The sequence below is a fragment of the Octopus bimaculoides genome, chromosome 13 (genome assembly GCF_046866305.1).
Source record: "Octopus bimaculoides isolate indiv1 chromosome 13, ASM4686630v1, whole genome shotgun sequence".
NCBI lineage: Eukaryota > Metazoa > Mollusca > Cephalopoda > Octopoda > Octopodidae > Octopus > Octopus bimaculoides.
In genome coordinates, this window is record NC_142940.1 from 56538422 (window position 1) to 56564385 (window position 25964).

General features: G+C 37.9%; 1 protein-coding gene across 2 annotated transcripts in view; it reads left to right on the forward strand.

Annotated features, from left to right (window-relative positions):
- Window positions 1–25964, forward strand: part of LOC106881552 (E3 ubiquitin-protein ligase MIB1) — a 137796-nt gene that overhangs the window by 100267 nt on the left and 11565 nt on the right. The window contains exons 14-17 of one of the 2 annotated variants that reach the window (XM_014931984.3): window positions 1747–1879; window positions 15931–16017; window positions 18418–18546; window positions 22731–22823. In XM_014931984.3, the coding sequence (XP_014787470.1) occupies window positions 1747–1879; window positions 15931–16017; window positions 18418–18546; window positions 22731–22823 (442 nt within the window). The remainder of the gene's footprint in view (window positions 1–1746; window positions 1880–15930; window positions 16018–18417; window positions 18547–22730; window positions 22824–25964) is intronic. The other variant, XM_014931985.3, reaches the window with a different exon arrangement.

Below are 25964 nucleotides of genomic sequence, written 5' to 3' on the forward strand. Positions count from 1 at the left end.
TCAAAGAGGATTTTTGTAACTGAATGCTCTAGAAGTATGTTGTGCATCATCAAGTAGGTTAAGCACATGGCTTAGTGGTTAGGGTATCCAGTTCGCGATCATAGGGTTGTAAGTTTGATTCCCAGCAGCACATTGTATCCTTGAGCAAGACACTCCATTTCACATTGCTCCAGTCCTCTCAGCTGGCGAAAGTGAGTAGTACCTGTAATTCAAAGGGCCGGCCTTGTCACATTCTGTGTCATGCTGAATCTTTCTGAGAACTGTGTTAAGTGTATGCATGTCTGTGGAGTACTCAGCCATTTGCATGTTAATTTCTCGAGCAGGCTGTTCTGTTGATAGGGATCAACTTGAACTCAACGTGGGCGTAACCAACAAAGTGCCTATTTAATAAACTGAATAGACTGTTGTTAGTGCTTGTTGTATATCAAGACCCTTAACGTATATCAGATACAATTTACTGCAAGCAGTATATCAAGCACTCTGTTGCAACTGTGTTATGTAACATACGTGCTATTATATTATTATAGTATGTCAGTTGTTTTACTGATGTCCAAAGATAATGTGAATGTAGGTTACTAGTTGAGTATCAGGTTAGACCTGGTCCAGTACACTTCTGTTCAAAAGTGTTCCAGCTGTAACACATTATCCAATGTAACTTTTATTGCTTTTTTTTTTTAAGCTGGAGGGGTGTGATTTGAAAGAGATTTGCCTGCTATCTCTAGCAGCTTGATTAACTGCACAGAGGCTCTATCATTGGCTGATATTTGGCTAGAAGTTCTTAGTTGAAAATATCTGATTGGTTTTGTTCTGAATCTCATTGATTTTAGGACTGGTGCTTATTTACAGTTTCTGTGATATAAAGTGGATCTGAGAGAGATCTTTTTTTGGATAAGATGCTGCTTTGTCACTGACAAGATTCTTCGTTGAAGGAAGAATTGAACTTGTTGTTGCAAACAGCTGAATTGCTCATCAATTTTATAGTGTTGTTGCAAGCTGCAGTGATGAATTGTATCACTTTGTGGTACCTATTTAGGGTACGGTAAAGGATATCATGGCACCTATTTAGAACTAGGTGAACTGTTGTACTTCTTTAGAATTGTTTTAGAACCACAATGTTCTATAAAACAAAGAACTGGGTGAATTCAACCAGTGAAGAGAATATGAAATTCTAAGCTTTTTACTGTTTGTTAGGTACACTGTCAAAAATGTCTTTTACAACAATATCTGCTTTATTATCTATGAATTTCTTGTACATTTACACATCACAGCTTTGTTAGTTTTTCATATCAATTTCTGGTTTGTACTTACCCATTTCCATGCCACAATTTCAGTTCTGTGGCTTCACACCATATCTAATTTCTTAGCATTCAGATTACTCTGTCCAATGTCATACTGATTTATCTACATTGTTTTGAATTGATCACTCATTAATCTCATAGCTTTGAGATTTCGATGTTGCGATTGTTTATTTTTTAGAGTGACATTATAAAGTAAGTGTGAGAGGCTGGTTCTAATCAGTTTGAACACAAAAACAGGTAGAGTATTTGGGCCTGATATCGCCAGTTAAAATGCTAAAGGGTTAAAACCTACATGTATAGGGATTTTCTTATCAAATTCCCTCTCTGTTACCAAATTGTATCTAAGTTGTTAATCCTGTTGTTCACCCCACACCCGTATTACTGGTAGAAGACAAACAGACACTGAGAGGATCACTGTATATATTTATTTTTTCTCTTTCTGTTGCAGTGCGATGCGCATTCTTCTGTCCAAGCTTCCTCGGCCATGGATCGTTGATGAGAAGAAAGATGATGGTTACACAGCATTGCACTTGGCAGCACTTAATAATCATGTGGAGGTGGCTGAGCTGCTTGTCGATCAGGTGAGTTGCGAACTGCTTGTACTTTCGATTGGCTGATTGGTAACACTGGAAGGAAGTGGTTGAGAGGTCATAGAAAGATGAGAAAAGAACAGAATGAGTGGAGATGAGAGAGAGAGAGAGAGTGATGGTTTTGTAATGATGGACATCATTACGACAATTAATGTTCCAGTTGATTCGATCAATGGAATGATGATGATGATGATGACGAACAGCCTGTTTGTGAAATTAATGTGCAAGTGGCTGAGCGCTCCACAGACATGCGTACCCTTAATGTACTTCTCGGGGAGATTCAGCAGGATATAAAATGTAACATGGTTGGCCCTTTTGAATTACAGGTAAATTATTACAGGTAATTTATTACAGGTAAATTATAATATATATTGAGGAAAGGCAGGTATTTCGTCTGTCTTTACATTCTGAGTTTAAATTCCGTCGACATCGACTTTGCTTTTCACCCTTTCAGGGTCAATCTAATCGACTGGCCCCCCCCCCCCCCTCCCCCCAAATTTCGGACCTTGTGGAAAAAAATATATACTGAGAAGTACAACAGAAGTCACCAGACTCACCCAGAAAAAGAGGAAGTTCACAGGTAGTTCACAGGAATTTTTCCTGCTAAAGTTTGTTGAAGTGTATGGAGGTTTTGAATCTATATAGCTTTGTTATCAGCATTTTCTGCATGGTGAGATTATATGTGACTAACAAAAAACCGTCAGTGTACCCCTCTCATAACAGACTAACTGGCTCTTGCGTCATCATAACATATAAAAGCACTTGTTTGGAGTGTTGCATTTCTCCCAGTGCCACGTCTTGATTGTTGAAGATGGTTAGATTATCTCAGCTGTTCTGGGTGGGTGTCATATATTGACCCTATGTAGACAGTCTTGCAGCTGCTTCTACACTAAAGTTGATGGAATCATTTTGACAAGATACAGAGCAGCCTTATTCTTCTTATAAGGCTGTTTTGATTTTGATTCTGTAAAAATAAACGAATAAAAAATTTTAATCTTAATTTCAGTAAATAAAATGATGATGATGATGATGATGATCCTTTCTACTATAGGCAACAAGGTTTAAAATTTTTTTTTTGGGGGGGGGGTGCAGGAGGTGAGTCAATTATATCAACCCTGGTGCTTGACTGGTTCTTACTTTTTCAATTGACTGGTTCTTACTTTTTCAATTGCCAGTCACGAGGCCAAACATCCCTGGAAGTTCCATCCGAATCCATCCAGCAGTTCTTAAGATATGTTGTCCATGGACAAGCAAACAGACAAACACAACTGAAAACAACACCTCCACCTTCACTAAGGTGGAGGTAGTAATAATAATAATAAGTTTCAAACTTTGGTATAAGGCTAGCAATTTTTTAGTGAAAAGGGACCAGGTGATTATATTGACATCATTACTTGACTGGTACTTTACTTCATTGGCACCGAAAGGATGAAAGACAAAGTTGGCCTCAGCGACATTTGAACTTAGAATATAAAGAACCGGAAGAAATGCCACTATGCATTTTATCCAGCATGCTAACAATACTGCCAGCTCACTGCCTTATATGGTTTCAAATTTTGGCACAAGGCCAGCAATTTAGAAAAGGAGCTTTGTGAATTACATTGACCCTAGCACTTCGCTGGTACTTATTTTAACTTCCAGAAGAATGAATCACAAAATTGGCCTTAACTGTATTGAGCACTCTTTTAGCTTCATTGTAATTCACATTAGTTTGAACACATAATCAAAGTCTTTTTTTCAAATCACTATATTATAATACACGTGACACTCACTTGAAGTATTTTCACCCAGTAATGCGACATTATGACTACAAAGGAGGCTGATATTCTTCATCAGTGTCACTACTTTCCCCTCAAGTTCAATATATTTACTGATCATCTCTAAATCTTGCTTTGCTGATGAAATCTAAAATTAGGACATGCCTGTTATTTCTACCAATTAGCTTTAAAGAAAAGGTCCTTTCTTAATTTCATTGTCTTTATTGTCCCTAATATTATGTTAGCTGATATTGTTGGAATTATCTCATGTTTTTGGATTTTGAACATCTATATAGAGGAAGTTTTATCTTGTAATTTGTGGGCATAGTCTCAGTTAATTGAAGTTTTGCAACTCTGTTTGACTTGTGTGAATCTGCACTGTATATGTGTATGTAATATATAGAATGCTCCACTGAAGAATTTGCCCTCAGCCCTATTATTGTGTGTGTGTGTTATATACATGCACACACACACACACACACACACACACACATGCAAAGTGTGGTGTACTGAGTAAGTAATCTATAAGGATAGAACTAGTAACCAAGGCAACACAAACACATGCATGCATGCATGCACACAACACACACACACACACACATGCATGCATGCGGGTGTTGGTGGGTGTAAGGGGTGTCAGATTGCATAGCATCTTTAATATCCATATGTGGCCCCTTTTCTGGTTAAACATTTGGGGGGATCCTTTGCTTTAGAAGACCTACAGGGTTCAGCAGGGAAGGGTGAGAGAGAGAGAGAGAGAGAGAGAGAGAAAGAGGAGTGCCTATCTTTTAATTAACTCTCAAGTCAATCTCTGCTCCCCTTCTTCCCCCCATCCCCCACTGTCTGTGTAAAATGTTTAGGATCCTCTGCCCCCCCCCCCCCCCCTGCCACCAACATAATCTTCTCACCTCATCCTTTGCTATTTTCGTACCAGTTCTTTCTCTCTGGTCTTGTACACCTTATCTCTCCCCTCCTCCCCTACCATCCAACACTCATTACTTCTCAGCACTGCCTCCCAGACCTTTTCCTCTCCATCCACAGCCTCACATCACCCCCCTCATATCACCCAGCCTCACCACACAATCTTCTCACCACATACCTCACTGTCTACCTCTCCTTTTTTATCCTACCATCCCCCACATCTCTACCCTAAATCTTCACTCCCCACACCCTGACTCAGTATATCTCAACTTACCACCACCATCCATCCAGTCTACTGCCACTATCATAGTCACAGTTATCATGGTCACCACTGTTACTATGACTATTACCAAACTCACCACCACCACCACCACCACCATCGCTAATACACCATTACAACTAGCACCACCTCCACCACCTATGTACCCAAACACCTCCTCATCCCACGCTACCAAAATAACTGTTGCCAACATTAGTTAGATAAGTGACCAGCTGGCAACAGGAAACTTGGTTTATAATGTGTGTGTGTGTGTGTGTGTGTGTGTGTGTGTGTGTGTTTGTGTAATCACACACACACAAGCCTTCTGTTATTACTATAGCTATTAAGACAGTTGTGCTGGGAGGCGTTGAATGGAAATTTTAGTGAGACTACATGGTTCTTGCTGAGAATAGTTTTGGTAGGATATAATAGGGATTATCTGGATGCAGATATACACATGGATATACATGTTTATCTTAAAGCATTACACTCTCACACTCAGAAATACACTGCTTTACAACATGACCATATGCAAAGATGCATGCCTATGCACACATCTCTGACTGTCTGTCTTTTTCTCTCTCTCTTGTCCTCCCCATGGCAACTCTATCATCATCATCATCATTATTATTATCCAGCTGCTCTACTTCCCCACTTCAGGGGTACCATTGGTGGTCCCCCACCTCTTCATCCACCCTTCAACCCTACCCAATTCTTACAACTGTTGCCTGCCTCCCCTCTTCCCCTTTTCCCCCATGCACTCTTGCAGACTCCCACCCACTCTTAGTTCTTCTGTCCCTACTAGCTTCTGTCCCTACTAGCTTCTGTCCCTACTAGCTTCTGTCCCTACTAGCTTCTGTCCCTACTAGCTTCTGTCCCTACTAGCTTCTGTTCACTTGGTACTTTGAGGTGCTGCCTGGACACTTCAACACCACTCTTGACATCTACTACTGGTTTCTTTCCTAAACCTCTCCTAAATGTGAGTAGCCATACAACTCCCTAACATGCTCTTCCTCGTCCACCTCTTTCATACCTTAACCCTCAGCCCCTAGCATAAAGCCTCTCTTCTTAGGTTCATAGGCTTGCAAGCCGCATGTCCATCTCAGTGGTGCCAGTGGCACAAGAAGAGCACTCAGCTTACACTTTTAAGTGGTCAGTATTAGGAAGGGCATCCATCATTAGGAATTGCTACAGAGAATCGTGTGTGTGTATGTGTGTGTGCATACATATGCACACATGTAAAATCATGTCTGCATGTATACATACACATTCACACACACACACACATGCATACATCTCCATGTAATATACACATCCGCACACACTAGTATTACATAATTATATATATATATATATATATATATATATATATATATATATAATGTGTGTATATATATATATATATATATATGAATGTTTATATACAAATTCATATTCATATATACATATGACTATGATGTGTGTACACAACTTCATATAGCAGTACTCAATGGTGTAAGAAGAATTCTGAACACCTGGAGGCAAAAGTCACTTTTTCGGCACCCTGGTTTTCATTAATAAGTATGTTCGGGTAGAAAAAATTTTGCTACTTCATCATAACCGCACCTGGGGATAAAAGCCCTTCCCTCCTTGCACCCCCTTTTTTGCTCCGTCTCTGGGTTTCCTTGTAACTGGTTTAACAAATGAATACACTTAGAATGTAAAACATGAAAACTGAAAAATAAAGATAGGAAGAAAATTAGTATTATATATATATATATATATATATATATATATATATATATATATATATATATATACATACATACATATATATACATGCTTTCAGTGCAAAGATACCATTATTATTATTAGTTACAGGATTGTAAAATACAGCGCCATATAAAAAAAAAATTATACACCTGTGTGTGTAAACTCACAGATGGAAGCATGTGCATACACACATACTTATACATACATGTGTATGCACGTTTATGTGTATGTGTGTGAAAAATGTGATCTGATTGCTCAGGAAGGCCTTTACGAGATTCTTGCTTCTATTTTGGGTAATATGTTCAGGGCATTCACCTTTGTATATAAAAAGGGGATAGCTGAAGTGGGGGAGCCAAGTTGGGTACAGCAGGATCCTCCCAGCTGTGAAGTTACAGTGAAACTTGAGTAGTTTATTATAGAATCCTTCCCTAATGTTCTCTAAGATGTTGGTGAATTACTAATCCTTCCCATACTACATGTAGCTACCTTTCTGCTGTTGAAACACACACCCACTCACCCACCCAAAGATATAGTTGCAAAGATGTCTATATGTGTGTGTGTGTATATATATATATATCATCATATATAGTCATATAGTCATATATGTATGTATACCTGTTTGTGTCTGTGTATATATATGCATTTATGTGTACATATGTATATATATATATATATATATATATATATATATATATAGGTTGCAGTGAATGAACTGTCGTCTAGATTACACAAAAATGAAAATAACACTGACATCTCATTTTAACAGATATATTTACCAAAATTACATGAAAATATCTTGAAATACTAAAGAGTAAATTTATTCAATAAAATTGCCATTGGCTTCAACCACGACCTCCAGGCAACTTTGGAATTTCCTGCAACTCTTCTGGATGGTCTTCTTGTTTAAGTTGGTGAATGCTTCCATAATACTTGCCTTCAGTTCATCTTTGGTGTTACAGGGAGTTTTCTTGGTCTCTTGCTCAACTGTGCCCCACACATAATAATTAAGGGGATTGCAGTCTAGGCAGTTAGGTGGCCAGATGTTTGGAGTGATATGGTTACAGAAATTGTCTGACAGCTATAACTGGGTTCTCTTACTTGTGTGCCATGGTGCAGAGTCCTGTTGCCAAACACAGGGTCTTCCAGCAGCCACCCTCTTGACCGAGGGCAGTACTACATCCTCCAGGCGCTTGATGTAGGCCTCTGTGTTGAGTCTGAGGCTGTATGGGAAAATGTTGACATAATGTTGCCATCACTAGTGACCACTCCAAACACCATGATGTTGACTGGATGTTTGATTTTTATCACTCTTGGTACATGTTTTGAGGACAAGGCAAACCAACAGTTGTTCTGTGTGTTCCTCATCTGATCATGGCAGATACTTTTTAGCCACTTAGTAGAGACTTAGGTATTTAAACTGCTTGGAGATTTTATCTAACTGTACCTCCTTTCTGTTCACTCAGCTTTCTAATTTATACTTTACTGGCTTAAAAGCTGCACTCTGTGCAGACTTTTAAGCTTGCTCCTGCTGAGGGCTAATTGGACCTGTGACCCAAAACTAGAGAGCAATAATAGTAAAGCATTTACTGGTACCCTACCAATATGATATTACTTTAAATTCGGTTTAAATGAAAAAGTTCACAAATTTTTGGAGTTCATTTAAAATTTGAATTTTCAACTGTTAGCATATGACAAATCCCCATTCAGACCTGATCCCAATGCTGGATGTTCAAGAACCAAATGAAGGGCAGACTTTCAATCCTGGGATCATCCTGATTCCAAAAAGGTATAATATGTCTATGTAGAGCAAATGTAGACTGAGATACAGGGCTCTCGGGTGGATAGAAAGAATTTCGTGTGTATTGTAGAAGAAATAAAGTTAGTTGCCATGGTAGTGGTGAAACGTCAGTTCAATCACAATGGCTATCTCAGAATTACTTCCCTTTGTGTATTAAGATATACAAATATGCCTTCAAACTGTATGGAGATCGTTTTTGTTCCTCCTTGATATAGAGGGCTTATAAGATTGTGGTATGAGGCTTAAGGTTCACCATCAACCAGTGAAAGCTGTTGTCAATAACAGCAATCGTCAATTAATTACCTCTAAGAAAAAGAGTGCTCAAGGAAAGGGGCTCAGCTTGATGGCAATTATCAATCATTTTCTATACCTATTGATAAGGTAGCTTTGAAAATATCCAAGACACAGGCTGATAAGCTGAGAGGGAAAATGAGGTAAGCACTAGAAAAATCCAAACTGCCCAAATCAGACATCACAAGATAGGCAAAAAATGGCTGTCAGAACACTGCAGAGTGATATCTGTATAATGATGCTACTAGCAGAAAAAGGTTAAGATATTGGTGGTGGTGGGCAGGTTGTAATATTCAGAGAAATTGGCAAGCCCAGTTGGGGATAGTACCTACTGGAAGTTAAAGGAACATCTAACCCTGATAACTGAATGAAAATCACCACAGACCCTAGAAAAGAACAAGGATCACTTCACATTGAATGAGTACAGAGAACTGAATCAACATTACAGAGTGTTAGGGGGACAGTATGGTCTCCCTAACATTCACAAAGATATCTTTGGAAATGTTTTTCCATCTCTTACTTTTGATTTTTATTTCTTTTTCTTGTTGATGAATTTTTGGTTAGTTTAATTTAATCAAATAGTCTGTTTCTTAAATGGAATATTCCACCTTTTTGTTTAGTTTAATCAAACATATCTGTTACTGAAAATGGAATATTCCATTTTGGGTAGGGTAGTTTAATCAAACATGTCTTCTGGCAAATTGGAAGATTCCATTCTGGGGGTTAGGGGTTACTTTAGTTGAATCAAATGTCTATTGGTTAAATGGAACATTTCATTTTTTTTTAGTTAGTATAGTTAGTTTAATCAAATCAGCCTATTAGTAAAATGGGATATTTCAGTTTTCTTTCACTTGATAACTAGTTGTACTACTATCCAGTGAGTGAGTTCAGCATGAAACATGTTCCAGTGTAGCAGAGTTGAAGAATGGTGGAAACAAACATCTGGTTATAATTTGTGTTTGAGAGAGCAGAGAGGCAAGCCGCTTACAGATGTAGGTTCAATTTGTCATTTGAGTAATAAAAAATGGTAGCTACATTCTTTAAAATAATATCAGCTTAGACAAGACCCCTCCCTTTCCTCATTTATGAAGTTGAGGCCCAGTTTGTCCTGATAAAAGACCAATACTTATAACACCTCCTCCCTCACTTCATCTCCCTCTCTCTCTCTCTCTCTCTCTGCCCCAGATAACAACTGCTGCTTTATTTCAATGTCAGAATGGAGAGATAGAAAGACGGTTGTTTTGTAGTAGTTCTTAACACACCCTCTGTTTGGTGTACTCCAAGGGTCTGTCTAGTGTTGTGCAATATATCTAACACTCCCTTATTACAAAGCTCTCTCCAGTTTCCTGCAGTATTTGCTAATGTTCTCTTTAATGCATAGTTTGATGTACTACAAAGTTCTATTTAATTTTGTGCAGTGTTTCTATCACTTCATCTGTTTGGTTTATTGAAAAGTCTTGTCTTGTGTTTTGCCTTTTTATTGTTTCACTCATTTCAGTCATTAGACTGCGGCCATGCTGAGACACTACCTTTAAGGATTTTGTAGTTGAACGAATCGACCCCAGTATTTGTTATATTTTGTGTAAAACCCTGATACTTATTCTATTGGTCTCTTTTACTGAATCACTAAGCACACACGCACAACAAGTTTCTTTCAGTTTCCATCTGCCAAATCTACTCATAAGGCTTTAGGTTGGCCCGAGGCTGTAGTAGAAAGTACTTGACCTAGGTGTCACACAGTAGGACTGAACCTAGGGCCATGTGGTTGGGAAGCAAACTTCATTCCATCATTCCCTCTATTGCATGAATGCACTACAATGTTATGGAGTGGTTGGCATTAGGAAGGGCATCCAGCTATAGAAACCTTGCCAGATCAGATTGGAGCCTGGTGCAGTCTCCTGGGTTGCTGGTCCTCAATCAAACCGTCCAACCTATACCAGCATGGAAAGCAGATGTTAAATGATGATGATGATGTAAATAAGGTTTTGGGCAAAGTGTTGTCTTCCATAATAAACACTTTATTATGGGTGGGTTAGGGTGGGTTAGTATCATGGGACCAGGGAGTATTTTGGATGGGTTGTCATATCAGGACCAAAGCTGAGCTTGGGCAGGGTTGGTATAATGGGACCATGGGTGGGTGGGTGCAATGATGTTGTAGGTGGGCTTCAGTAGGTTTGTATAATGGCACAAGGATGGACTTTGGTTATTTGGTAGGTGTAATGAAAATGAAGCTAAAGGTAGGTTTGGGTAGTTTGGTATGGAGGCTAAGGTCAGGCTTCTGGTGTAAACTGGTATAATAGCACCAGGAGTGGCCTTGAAAGGGAAGATATGATGGAACCAGGAATAGTCCAGGATGGGTTGTTATTGAGAACATTGGTTGTTGTCCGTGAATTTTACTTGCAATAAACTTCCATAAATATTTGGCTAGATTGAAATAGCTCGGAATTCTGTGTCATAGCCGTATATATTGTAAGATATATTGTACTTTGAGTCAACTCTTTAAAGTACAAAACGAGGACCCCCACTTTAAGCCATGCAAAGGTGTTTTGTCAAGTAGGAAATTTATAGTAACATTTGTTCAGGTGGAGCAACTATGTAGCAGTTTACCAGCTTGCTTCGAGTTTTTCTGACTTTGTCAGGTTAGACAAGTCTGCAACCCTGCTAATGTCCTTTAGAAAACCATAAATGTCATAGTCATGTAATGTAATTCCTTTCATAGCTTTGTGTCTAATTAAGGAATAATTTAATCCTGTAGGACATATAGGAATTATAGATGTCAGTTACTATACAGCAGAGATAAAATTCTGGCAAGCTGAGTCTGGGATCATAGTTTCAGTTCCTATTTTTACTTACATAGTCATGTACTCCTTGAAATAAGCTAGTATTGTTGATGTTTAGGTATATTTGAGATGTAGAGGTTACAGATAGTATCATTGAACTTCCTTGAGAAATGCATGAACATTGCATATTCGTATTGCACATTTCCTATATACATTTCATATCTCATAATTAAGAAATTAAAGGAAATATCAGAGCTGGCCTAGGGGATGGTTTTAATTTATTTGAAGGTTAAGAAAAGGGGTTTACTTAAAAAGGTACCTGTAGGATATCCTTAAATGGACAGTCTTATTGGCTTAAACCGTCTCCTCTCCTTCTCTCTCCTTGGTGCATCCTTGGGTGGGGGTGGGGGGTAGAATATTGGCTGGCTAGCGCTCATTTTCCTCCATCTTTTTGGCTCTCTATTACAAATCAGTTGTGTGTATGTGCGTGTACATGTGTGTTTAGAGGGAGTTGGTGGGGATGCAGTAAGAAGAAGAGGAAAAGGGGCCTCTACATGTCTTTCTCTTTTCTTCATCCTACAACTCCCACTGAAGTTTTATTGCCATGTATTTGTATATCTTTTCTTGATTTTTTTTTTGTCTTTCTGTTTGTACCTATATATATATATATAACTTTCTATCTGTACATATTTCTATCTCTATATATCTGTACTCATATGTACTGTCTCTCTTTTCTCATATCTGTCCATCTATCTGCCAGCATCATCATTTCTCGAGTCTATTTTGAAAATGTGCACACCACCCGCCCCTTCGCTACCATCAGCATCACCACCCAAACGTAACCAAAACTCAACTCTTCCCTCACATTTTTTCATTTTCATTTTTGTTGTCTATCTTCTGCGATAGGTGGAAGTGAAGAGATTATTGGTGGTGGTGGTGGTGGTGGTGATAGATATAGAGGGAGTTAGGAAGTAGGGATTTTAGAGGGAAGACTGGCCTTTTTGAATTCCAGGAAACCTTGAAAGTAGGTAAAAAATGTGTGTATGTGTGTATGAGTGCGTGTATGGTATTTCTGGGAGTGCTTAAGGTAAATAAGATAGTATAAGTAATTTGGTGGTGGTGGTGGTGGTGGTGGTAAGAGGGAGCATATTTGAAAAATCCCAATGAAGCATCATATATGGTTTTTACAGCATTTGAGGGGTTCAGTGAGGTGGAGAAGGGATTTCAGCTTTTCTTTCTTTCATATGTACACACAAGTTCACAGCACACACACATACACACACACATGCATATTTACTCACAGATGTTTCATTCACCTTAGCTCCCCACCTCACCTCACCTCACCCCACCTCACCCCCACCTCACCTCACCTCACCTCACCCCACCTCACCTCACCTCACCCCACCTCACCTCACCCCACCTCACCTCACCTCACCCCACCCCAAAGTAGATATAATATTTACCAGATTATATCCTCAGGCAATTTGCTCCACCTCCACTGCTGCACCCCTTATGAAATGCATGCATACATTTTTGTAATTAAATACGAGCTAATTTGTAATTAACACTAAATTCTAATCATCGTAACTTAACTATTTTGTCAGTGAAAACCAGAATAGCCTTGATTTTGGTAGTGGTAGTGGTGGTGGTGGTGACAGCAGTAGCAGCAGCAACTCTCTGAGAGTGTGTGTGTGTGTGTGTGTGTGTGTGTGTGTGTGTGTGTGTGTCTGGGCGCACACGTGTGCAATCTCACACGCACACACACACATGTATATATGTACACATCATCATCATCATCACTCTTATCTCCACTGGATGCCCTTCCTATCACTAATCACCTTACAGAGTGTACTTGGTACATTTTGTTGTAATACCAGCATGAAAGAGGTTGTCATGTCCTTGACAAGGGTGAAGGTCTCTCTCTCAGCTCCACATTATATCTGTTCATTTGCCAGTCATTCTACAGAGTGGACAGGGTGCGTTTTTATTATTTTATTGTGGCACCTGAATTAGTGAACCCTGTAGATTTAAAGTGTCCATATTACTTTTAAGATGTGTTCTTTCTTTCTATGACAGCAGTGTGACCAAGAAGATAAATAGAAGGGAGAACATTGACAGAAGAATAACTAGGGTGGATGGATGGAGAAAGCAAATGTGATGGGAGAGAGAGAATGGTAGATGGAGAGAGAGAGAGAGAGAGAGAGAGAGAGTAATGGATAGTAAAAGAAGTGGACATTGGTAAGAAAGTAATGGATGTCGATAATAGTAAGTGGTACAGCAGAAACATTGATTGGCAGTAACAGAAAGGGTGAGGTTAGAATATATGGGGTATGAGTAGATCTGATGCAATCCCTTATTCATAGGCCTTGTGATGGATGAGTGTGACAAAGTGATAGAAATGTTGGTGTGGGGTTGAATATGTGTAGGTTTAATAGTCTCCATTGTTACACAGGCAACATGGTACAATGAATAGATAAGAGTGAGTGATGAAGAAATGAATGATAGAGAGATGAGTGAGTATTGAACCGGTAGAAGACAATTTTGGTAGAGTTGACAGTGTGTATATCCATCCATCCATCCATCTATCCATCTTGTGTTTCCCAGTTTCTGTCACCAGCACCGTTTTTAACATGTTTCTCCATACTTGCACAGTTAGATGGCATTGTATGTTGGCAATCAACACCGTTTTTGAGAGTCTCCTTTGTAAAATGTAATATCCAAAAATCAGTCCTTACTGCTTTGTCCCACGTTCTCTTCAATCTGACCAGGCATTTCTCTGACAGTAGTTTAGTCTTGTTTTCTCTTCAACTTATTTATATTTTAGGTCTTGCTAAGAGTTGGTCTCTCAGTTCTAGATTTTATTTCTACATCTGGGATCTCTTCTGTAAATCTTCTAAAGAATCTGTTATAAAACTTAGATCAAACTCTTCTATTGTAGCTTGGAGGAGCATAATGATTAGGAGAAGGTTCAGGGCTGGATCATGCTGGATATCTACTTGAACACTAAATTTGCTACTAAACTCATTGCTAACTCTTCCATACATGGTCTATGCAGTCATTTGTGTACTCCTAACTTTCTCAGTGACCATGAATTAACAAAGCTTGGGACAGTCAAAGGCCTTCACTAGATCCTCGAAGATATTCCCCAAGTCAACAAAGGTTTATCTAGGTAAATAAAACCCAGATATCGGGGCCTGCTCTTTGTTTCCTGTACTATGAGAAGGCTTCAGTTGTATTTCTTTCTGGCATGAAGCTGAATTGCATCTCATCTAGATTTCTTTCTTAATCAATTGATCTATAAAACTTTCTTTAGCTTTTACATAATCTAGTCTAACAGTTTGATATGTCTGTATTTCCCTCTCTCTGGTGCATCTCCTTTGTCCCTGTAACAGATGATGACAATACTGCTGTGCTAGTCATTAGTTGTCACTTACCTGTGTCTTACTCCACTAGATATCTTAACATCTTGGTAATAATTCTTGGTGGGTAAGGTGCCTTCTCTACCTTCATATCATTAATCACCCCATCTACACAACTGAAATCAACTTGAGTGGCCAACCTCTCTGTTTGGTCTACATTTGCGTTCCCGTAGCTTAGCAGTTTTGCAGAAAAGACTGATTGAATAAGGGTCTCCATCAACTTTATTGATCTCTCCAATGTGAGATCTCGCTGTTTTTGAGAGGGTCACCAAAAGTCATGGGCACTCCCTGTTTTTCTGATTATCTGTGTATAGAACTGTCTATATCATCATCATCATCGTTTTAATGTTGACTTTTCCTAGATTGTATGGGTTGGTTGGGTTTTATTGAAGCAGACTTTCTATGCCTAGTTATCCTTCCTGTGACCAACCCATACTTGTTACCAAGCAAGGTAATATTTCCCCATGGTCGGTCAGACATGTTTTTGCAGAATATTGAAAATAACTGACATGGAGATACAAACACCCACACATTCACACACATACATACATACACACACATGATGGACTTGGCCCAGGACTACATTAGAAACACTTACTGAAGGTGCCACACAGTGGGACTGAACCTGAAACCATGTGGTTGGGAAGCAAACTTCTTAACCACACAGCCACACCAATTCAACAGATTTGAATTTCTAATCCATAACATTATCGTCCATCAAACTGTAAGTAGATACTACAGTGTAGTATAGGTTGCTGTACAATATCCATGACCAAAACTTAAACCTGTCAACAGTCCATTATACCAAGAGAAACACATTAAACTACCTATAGCCTAGCTAGCTGTGAGTAGATATCACAGTATAGCACAGTTCATTGTAGTCTGTCCAAGGGTATGACACTTCACTGTCAACAATTCATATCACCAGCTATTAGTAGATACCAGTGTGCTATAGTATTCTATCTGTTCATAGATATGCATCTATATGTCTTTTCTATTATGCATTTCTATATAAAATATATTATTTATTTTTATATATCTATTTTCTATTATTTATTTCATCAGGGCAAAGCGAACATGGATATTCAGAACGTCAACCTACAAACTGCTTTACACCTGGCTGTCGAGAGACAACACACACAGATTGTTCGTGTAAGTATATAAAGTATGTAAGCATGTGTGTGTGTGTACATATATATGTAAATAAAGCAGTCAACTTCACTAATTTTTTTGTGTAAGTGTGTATGTGTGTGTGTGTGTGTGTGTGTGTCTATATATATATATATATATATATATAATATGCACACACACAACAGTCAGTTTTCCTGCTCTGTCAGCTATTTACTTTAAACTTTTTTCTGTTCGTTATAACATCATTCATCACTGGGTCTTCAGAATTATTTGTGTTATGTCTTGTCAATAATGTTTATTTATTAATTCTTGGCCACCTGTCAACACGTCAGATCGTGTAGACTAAAACAACTGGTTATTTTTCACCCTTTTATTTTTTATTTTGTTAGATAAAGAAATCATTGAGAGTGAAAGATGTCAGTTGTCTCAACCAACCAAAGAAAATGTGTTTTTTTGTGAATGACAGTGTTTTATGCTGATGCTTGTTATGCACATAATTTTGTTAAAATGGTTTTGAAAATACATCCAAATAGATGCCAGACTTGGAGTGGATGTTGACCAACTGGATGAATTGATGCAGGTGTCAGTCCCTGGTCATCCTTGATCAAGCAGCCCTAGTAATTAGGTCCAGTGTTCTTCTTAAATCATAGCAGAGGAGAACTAGCTGAAGTTGTGTCCAAGACTAAGAGGAAGTCAGTGCCTTACAGTTTTGGCTGTTAGCTTATGTCATTGGACGGTGGTACATGAGATATGTAACTGATTATAGTTGTGGGTACCCAAAGTGAATGAGAAGATTCCGCAGAGGAGAATGGGAATTACTGGTCATTGTGTCAGGCACCCAGCAGGATTTGTGTGTCTTATGGCAGTCAATTGAAGGAAGAACATACAGAAGAAAATGTCTACCTTGTGTGAACAACTTGCTTGAAAACAGTGAAATGGCAAATGTTGAAGAATTAAGAACAACATGTACGGGGGACCATGATGGATGGTGTGCTCGAATAAAATCATTAAAGCTTCCAGGAGAACGGCCAAACTAACTAAACTATAGTTGAGGGTCATGAAATTGTATAACATGAAATCTACTTGTTGAATAGTTACTGTAGTCATTTCTGAGTTCTCTTGGTTAAGGGGAGATAATTTTACACTTCAGAAAAATATAGATTTCTTTATATTAGTTCTGTCACAAATTTGTAGTGGTCGGTGAGAGAATTATGATCTGAAAACCTAGATATCATACATGTACTGAATTCCACTTTTCTACCAGAAATGTGTATTTTCTTGATCTCTCTTTCTCTCTCTCTCTCTTTCTTTCTCTCTCTCTCTCTCTCTCTCTCTCATATCTTCATATTCCATCTCTGTTAATAGAAGGCATGCAAATGTCTAGATATAGCTAAACAAATGCAAAGACAGTCTTAAGTAGTGAGATAGTGTTGCTAATTTAATGTATGTGTTTTTGTATGTTGGACAGTTTCAAAAGGAAGATGAGACCATGTAATAAGCATAAAATTTATTTTGCTTAACTTGAAATGGAATTTTTATGCTGTTGGTCCTTCAAGTTTTATGCTTTCTCTTGCACACACACACACACACACACACACTGTGATGCATGCTGTTAATTACACAGATTTGCAAATAATAGACTCAGTGTGCATTTGTGTATGTGTGTGTGTGTGTGTTTAAATGCGCTGGTATGTGTGTGTTTATAATAAAAACTTGCAGACATTTAGATATGAAACCTGCAGTGCTTGTAACAAGCTTTGGAACATCTGGCAATTAAGTATTTCAAAGTCAATAAGGCTGACCTTTTTCAGGGTGCGTGTAAGAAGCATTCTTCCTCTTGGAGTTGAAACATGGACTTTGAAGAAGGATCTTGGAGATTGGCATGATGAAATGTACACCGGGTTTCTCAGAAGGCTCAAAATATCCTATGGCATGAGCACAAAGACAAAGGGGAGATTTATGGACACATTCTTCTACTATAGTCATGGGCCAACTACTGCTTTATGAATGTCTTTACTGGATGGAAACTGTGCAGAAGCCTATCATGTGTTTGTATGTGCACATGCATATGTCTTTGTGGATGATGAAGAAAGTTTAGTCTTTATTTGATGCTCTTCATTACACTTTTTTTTAGCTTAATTAGCCAAATTCGTGTCATTGACTCTCTTGAGTTATTTCCCTTCTTTGCATTTTTTGATTATGCAAATTACACTTGGCAAAAAAGATATTTAATTCTTTTTCTCAATTAAGGGGGATGATGAGATATATTTAGAAAGTAAATTAAATTTATTTATTCATTAGCATGATTAACTAAATATATTTGGAAATGTTTTAAATTTTGTGCTGTGATGTGGCATATTTATAATATTGATTTATAAAATTTGTACTCTTATTTTATTTTATTATCTTTTTTATGCCCAGTTACTTGTTCGGGAAAAATGTAACCTGAATGTTCCGGATAAAGATGGTGATACGCCACTCCATGAGGCATTACGCCATCATACACTTTCACAACTTCGACAACTTCAAGATATGCAAGATGTTAGCAGGGTAAGGAATTACCATCTAACTACTTTGATGTTGAACCAAACATTTGCAGTTTTGCAGAAAACCTCATTAAGGATTCCAACATTTTTTTTCTCTAATCTTTTGTACTAACACTTTATTTTTGTTGTGAATCTGACAGAAGGCGAGGCATTGCTAATAAAATATTTTAATTTGTTTCCAGATGTTTCTCTAACACTGGTCTTTACCTGTTGTCTTCCTCCATCACTAGTCTGTTTCAAATGTCAGTGATTTCGCAGATATTCATCATCAAAGCAATTATGATGTTCCTTCGTTGTAGTCCACATATCAGCTCCATAGAGAAGAATACTCCCTCCATATGCCCGGAAGAAGACCAGCCTTGATGACTTTAAAATAGTTGATTGGCAGATGTGAAACTTGTTACAAACCTCTGAGGCTTCTTCCTTGTGTGTCAGTAAGTCTTGTCTTATGGATAGCAACCTAGGGCCCAAAACCAAAGAGGAAACCTATGAATGCATTCCACCAATCTCTGCTATTACTGTTCAACATAGAGTAGGCTTTACTGGACACTGCTATCATACAGAACACCAAGGCATATTAGATGTTATATTTTAGAAATTTCCACACCCCTAATAGAGGATGAAGACCACTCAAATACATGGGGCTTGGTGGAGACATACAACATAAAATTGAGGAAATGGGTGACACAATGGGTAATTAAAATGAACTCTGGAACTGACAGTAACTAATCTGAATTCTGGAGTTGAGGGTAACTAGTCACTCTCTGGAGTTGAGCAGAGGGTTGTTAATCTGGGCCCTGGGAGTGAGGGTAAGCATATAGATTTTGGAGGTGAGGGTAACTCGTCTATGGCTGAAGGTAACTAATCTGATGTCTAGGAGTAGGGGTAACTAGTCTGGTCTCTGGAGTTGAGGGTAACTATTCTAGTCCCAAGGATTGAGGGTGACTACTTTGGTTTGTGCAGTTGTAGGTAACTAATCTGACCTTTAAAATTGAGGGCAACTAGTATGGCGTCTGGTGTTGAAGGAAGTGAGTTTGCCATCTTAGCCTTTGTCAGTGATGTTATTGTTGCTAGGCTTCAGGTATGGGGATGGCAACGTTGTCTTCTGGTGAGTTAATATGATGACTACAGAGTAATAATTTGAAGTGAAGCTGAGAGTTTTCTATAACTATCCTGATCTGTTAGCATGGTTGTTAACTTTCAAATGCTTGATTTTGTATGACTTTGTTCCAGTACTTCACATTTCATTCCAAACTAACATAAACATAACCTGAGACTGTATTTCGCTGCCTTTCAATCATATATTGCTAACCTCATCATTTAGGTCATTATAATAGACACATTTTATAATAGACTCTTTGGTTTATCAGTCATAGGTTCTTGCACCTCACAGGAAATGAAAGCAGTGAAAGTTGTAAGTCTGCCAGGGAGTGCTGTGTAGATTGTACTGTGCTTGGTAGTCGTTTGGTTCATCTGGTTGTGGAAATGTCTTATCTTGACATAATAACATTGTTACTTGTTACACAATGAAAAGCGTTGTACTAGAAAAGGAAGTAACAGAGGCCTGAAGCTTATGGACTATGAGTTGAGAGAGAGAGAGAGAGAGAGAGAGAGAGAGAGAGAGAGTGTGTGTGTGAGTCATAGTAAAGTTAGAAGAAAGTTAGTAGGTTAGATATAATGCAGTGTTGATTTGAAACACTGATGCCATATGAAGCAGCTGCAGTAGTTGTTTGTTATTTTAGGCAAAGAACGAATTGCACTTCTTTGAATTTGTCTTAGAGAACAGCTTCTAGTAAATGCCATAATGTATAGTTGGGTGAAGAATGAAGAAGCTGGAGTTAAATAAAAGACTGTAAAGACAGTTCAGTGTGTGTAGGAAGATATTGCCAACAAGATCAAGATCAGCAGTGATTTTTTCACGTCTTCATAGTCTTTGAAGCATTAAATCTGGAGTTGAAGGTCAGAATATTTAGGAACTTTTATTGTTCACTGATGATCTGATTCTTGTAGGAATTTTTGAAGAACTGCAGAAAATGTTCCAAACTCGAGACTGGGTTATAAAACATAACAAAACAACTAGCTTTCAGTTCTGTGTACTTGATGTGTATTGCCAGTGTATAGGAAGTCAGTGTTGTGTTCTGTACACGTGTAAGAAGCTAGTTTTGTGTACTGCATGTGTATAAGGAGTCAATGCTATGTACTGTATGCGTGCAGAGAATCAGTACTGCATGTGGCTAGGAAGTTAGTTCTGTGTACCACAATGTGTGTAGAGAGTCACTTTTATTTTATGTGCTATACATGTCTAGAGAATCAGTATTCATCATTATCATCATCATTATCATCATTATTTAATGTCCACCTTCCATGCTGGCATGGGTTGGACGGTTTGACAGGAGCCTGTACCAGACTTTGGTGTCTGTTTTGGCAGGGTTCTTATGGCTGGACGCCCTTCCTAACACCGACCACCCAACAGGGAATCTGCTTGTAATGTATGACTCTGTAAAGTGTGTGGTGTTTGTGTTTAGGGAGTTAGTGTTGTACACACAAAGGCAAGAAGTTGAGATCAAAACTAGTTACAAAAATGTTTCTCTTCTGAACAAAGAATAGACATGTGTGAAGTATGTGATGCTGCAAAGATAAGTGTTGAATGCAGGTCTAATGGAGGTTCAACAGACTTAAGTATGGTGTGTTGGATAAGTGGGCCATCAGTGGCAGAATTAGTAGAGCTTTGGAGAAAAATACTTTGTGCTATTATATTGCGTCTCCTTATGTTCTGGGTTCAAATCTTAACTGGTATTTATTTTAATAAGTATCAGTTTACAATATTATGGCCTTACACTCTTGAGAGTGGTGCTCCTGCATAGTCAGAGTCGAGTGACTGAAACTGAAGAATTACGGTAACTGTCATGAAAGATGGATGATGACAATAAAAAAACTAAAAAAAAAAAGAAAAGTGTTGTACATGAAAGACTGTGTGTGAGTGTTTGTGTGAGAAGAAAGAGATGTGATGGGAGTTTAGTGAGTGAGAAGATACTGATGGTGAGAGATAACTGTGGCAGGGTTACAGAAGTAGTTTGATACAAAAAAGTCGGGCCTTACAAATATTGCAGGAGTGTGAAAAGAATGACAATATAATGCACTACAGACCCAGCCAACCCACCCACAAGATAAAAAGGACAAATTATATCATTATTGTTATCATTATCATTATATTTATTGTGATTGTTACTGTTGTTATCTGTATTATTATTATTATTATTATTATTATTATTTTTAGTAATTACTGTGGCTTTTATTTAATTTCTCTAATTTACTACTTTCAATTCCATTCTTTCCTTGAGTCCATCACTAATCTAGAGAAATTGCTAATCTTTTCTTTTTTTTTTTTTTCCTACTAAAATAAGAAAATATTGCCTAAATGCAGCATGCTGTGACTTTGGTGACTTTTTTGTCTAAGATTTCAGCAACAAAACTACTAAAATGTTTCATAACTCTACCAAACACAATGAAGACAGTGTGGTTTATTTGGCGTGGCACTTCTTTTGTTTCATTTGCTTCAAAGTATCATGATATTTTCTTACATATTCTAAAATATATTTTATTTTTCTTGGAAAATTTTATTACAAAAAAAAAAAAATAAATAAAATAAATGAAAATAAAATAACTTCTGTTTGCAATCACAGAACAAAAGCCTTGTGTTCAAACCTGCCAAAACTACATACAGCAGTGAAAATATATTCTAATGCCAATACCAAGTATTACTCAACAGTGATTTCATTTAAAAGAATACATTATAAATATACTTCAAAACCCTATATCACTCCCCAAACTGCAACAGGTCACATGTTTCTTTTACTAACAGGTCATCTTTTCTTTTCTGATCATTAAATGTGAAACTGGAGAAGCTAGCTCTGTATTTCCTGATGATTAGAATTATTGATTTTAAGTATGTCTGTATTGTTTTTCTTTTATTCCAAATGAAATCTTTAAGTTCTACTTTGTAGTGGTGCCTAGAATATCTATATTCACTGTGCGTTTGGCCTAAATTGACACAACCTTTGTTGTAGGATTGTAAGCTCGTACCAAAGATACCTGATAGAAAAGTAAAGCAAAATGTCTTGAAGACTTTTATGATCCAAGATATTTGTGAGCCAAAAGAAAGAATGAGCAAAATTTCTTGTATTCTAGGCTGTGGAACCATTTGGGGGGATGACTTCCATTGGCAACAACCCTGAGACTGATGCCAACTCCCAGCAAAATGCAGTTTGGAAAAGAACTACTGTAAGGGTTTATTTTCTGCACCACAGTCACTGCCAGCTGCTGCCGTCTTTGCTTTTTTGCTTTCTTTGTCTTCATTTTCTCCTGTCTCTCCATCTCCATCATCTTCCATCTTTGCCCTGCCATACAACCCCTCTTTTATCATCTCTTACCACCTCCAGTTATTGATGGTCTGCTACTTCAACTATTGTCTTACTAACTGTTCTGGCACTTGGTCTGTTGCAGTAGCACCCGGTATGCTGTCGTCGTTGTTGTTGTTGTTGTTGCAGCTCCTGTAGTAGCACCTAGTCTGTTGTTACTGTTGTGGTAGCGACTGCTATGTTGCCACTGAGGTAGCCATAATTGGTCTGTTAGCACAGATCACCTACATCTTTCATTGCAGCTGTTACACTTACTACAGCGACTGCAGCCATACCTGGTCTGTTGCAGCTCTTACAGCTAACCTGGCCTGTTGTTGTAACTGCTGCTGCTGCACTACCACTTGTGTTTTTTATTTGAAAGCTTTTCCTATTCTTGTTCACCCTCCCGTCTCTTCAATTGTAAACACTGCAGTTTTACTTGAACCGTCCACAACTATATTAACCACTCCAACACTACTATCACTGTTTGAAGTCTTTTAAAAACATTTCCATTTATTTTCCTAATTAATTAGCCAGAGGGAGAGGAATAGAATCCATAAGGCAGGCCATCTCCTTTGTGAAATGGATAAGGTCAGTGTTCAGATTGAACTTCAGTAGGTGAGGATAGAAGAGAATAAAGAATTTAATATAAGATTTGAGTGAAGGAGAGAGACAGTTGTGTCGGCTGTGTTGGGGCAGATGATGTATAAAGTGCACTAGTTCAAAAGAGAAAAAGGCTCCTTTAGGAGCAGTGAAAGAAGCTGAGGGAGCCGACAACAGGTTTGTGACTCGGTGGTTAAAGCATATTGACATATGATTCTTTTAATTCATTTCAGTTCAGTCAGTTGAATGGCTTTTTGGTCAAGGATATTTTTGTATGTTGTCACCAATATGGAAGCAGTACTATATTGTGGGTTCCTTGTGCACTTTGTAGAGATTTGGTAACTGATCGGGATGGAAATATTTCTTGCCACAAAGAGGAAACTTAGTTTGGGATACAGTTTCAACAACAAAGCTGTTTAGCGCCTGACCAGTCCTGATCTGGCAGATCAAACATTTCTCTATCTGATTATCCCGACTACATTATCCAATGTCTTCTCTTTGAAGACAGCAAGGGTATGACTTGACTATTGTTTTCAAGACTCGTGTACTTGGAGAAAATGGAAGGTCTGGTCTGTTGTATTTATGTCTGGATGATAGTTGTGTTAAGGAAAAGTATTGAATGGATTCATCTGCATAGGATTATGTTGGTTAGAATTGACAGCAATTGGCTTAATGTACAGAAACAAGAGTGGGAGAGACATTACTGAACTTTGGGGTACACTAGAGTTGAAAGACTGGGCTAGAGAGAAGTAAGCTTGTTGGCACATAATGTAATTGTATTGTTTAATAAAAAGCTTCTGGTTTATGAAATGTGTGGTGATGGGAGCCCAAAGGTGGTCAGTTTAGTTAAATAGACTTTTCATTCTCAAGAGTGACAGACCACTGGTATGTAACATAGCACAGCAAACTCTGATAGATCTGGTTTAACTAGAAACTATAATGGTGGTCATTGAGAATAGGGAGAGAGAGAGAGACTGCAGCTAATGAAAACAGTTGTTCACTACGGCTTCTACAACCCTTGAAATGTTGGAAGTGAGAGTGATAGCTTGGTTGTTGGTAGGAACCTCATAGAGGTGGCTGTTCCTTTTGGGAAGGGAATATTTCTTTTATTTAAAGTATTTTCTAAAATTTTATTTGCTTATTTGTAATTATGTTTGTTGTATTAAAGTTTTACTAAATTCATTTAAATCCCCAAAACAGACCAGGTGATAGATAATTCATATTATAATTATGAATAATTTTTGGTATATGCAGTCCATTTGTTTAATTGTACATCATTTGCTGTTGTTATTTCACCACTCTGAACTTAGTTTCCATATTGTCTTATAGTGATATCGGATTCTGTCCATTAGTTTGCCTGCAATCATTACTCTTGAGCTGTATATGCGACTATTTATTTTTTGCTTAGGAGTCCAGGTGGAGGGTAAAGTTAGACACAAGGATCCAGGTCTGAGAGGGTTAAGTTTAGCAAATATAGTGGTTAATTATTAAACCAATATGACACTTACTTGATTATATTAATCAGCAGAGTATGAGCTCAGCAAAATAGCGCTTATTGTACGATGTTGACCAGACTGTCAAATGATGGCCTCATGAGACAAAAATGGTGTGAAGCATAGTGAGATGTGTCCAAAGTTTGCATCTTTTTTATGTAACTGTCCATAGAGTTTAGGTTACAATAAAACAGTGTTGATGAATATCAGTTTCAAATTTTGGCACAAGGCCTGCAAGTTTCAGGGAGTGGGGTAAATCGATTACATTGACCCCAGTGCTTAACTGGTACTTATTTTTATTGACCCTGAAAGAACGAAAAGTAAAGTCAATCTTGGCAGAATTTGAACTCAGAATGTAAAAATGGATGGAATACTGCTAAGCATTTTGCCCGGCTTGTTAATGATTTTGCCAGAATAGTCTGTTGCTGAGTCCAGTCTTTTGCTAGTGAATAATCACAAATGTTCTCATGTTAGAAATAAAGAAATTGTTAGTTCAATCTGGAAAATAGAATGAGAGGCATAGAATTTTCAAAGGAATGTATGGTATAAAATTTTCTAGCATGTTCACTAATTCTTAGAAAGTGTGGCTTTACAACAAATTAAATGAAGTTCAAATATAGAAGTTTGTTGCCACTGCAGCCTCATTAAATTTTCAATCATTAAAAGTCAGTCTAATTATATGTTGTTTTCTCTTTTGTTGTTGTTGTTTCACCATTATTAACATAATTATTGTCTCATTAAATCAGTCCTCTCTTCAATAACTTCATTATGTCAATACTACATGACTCCCACCACGACTTAAGAGCCATGGGTCATACTTTGTCTTCATCTTCTCTTTTGAGGTTTGGTGTTGAAGCAGATCTGACCATCATAATGGATTGATCTTGACTCAACACATAACACTAATTTTGAGTGTGTGTGTGTGTGTG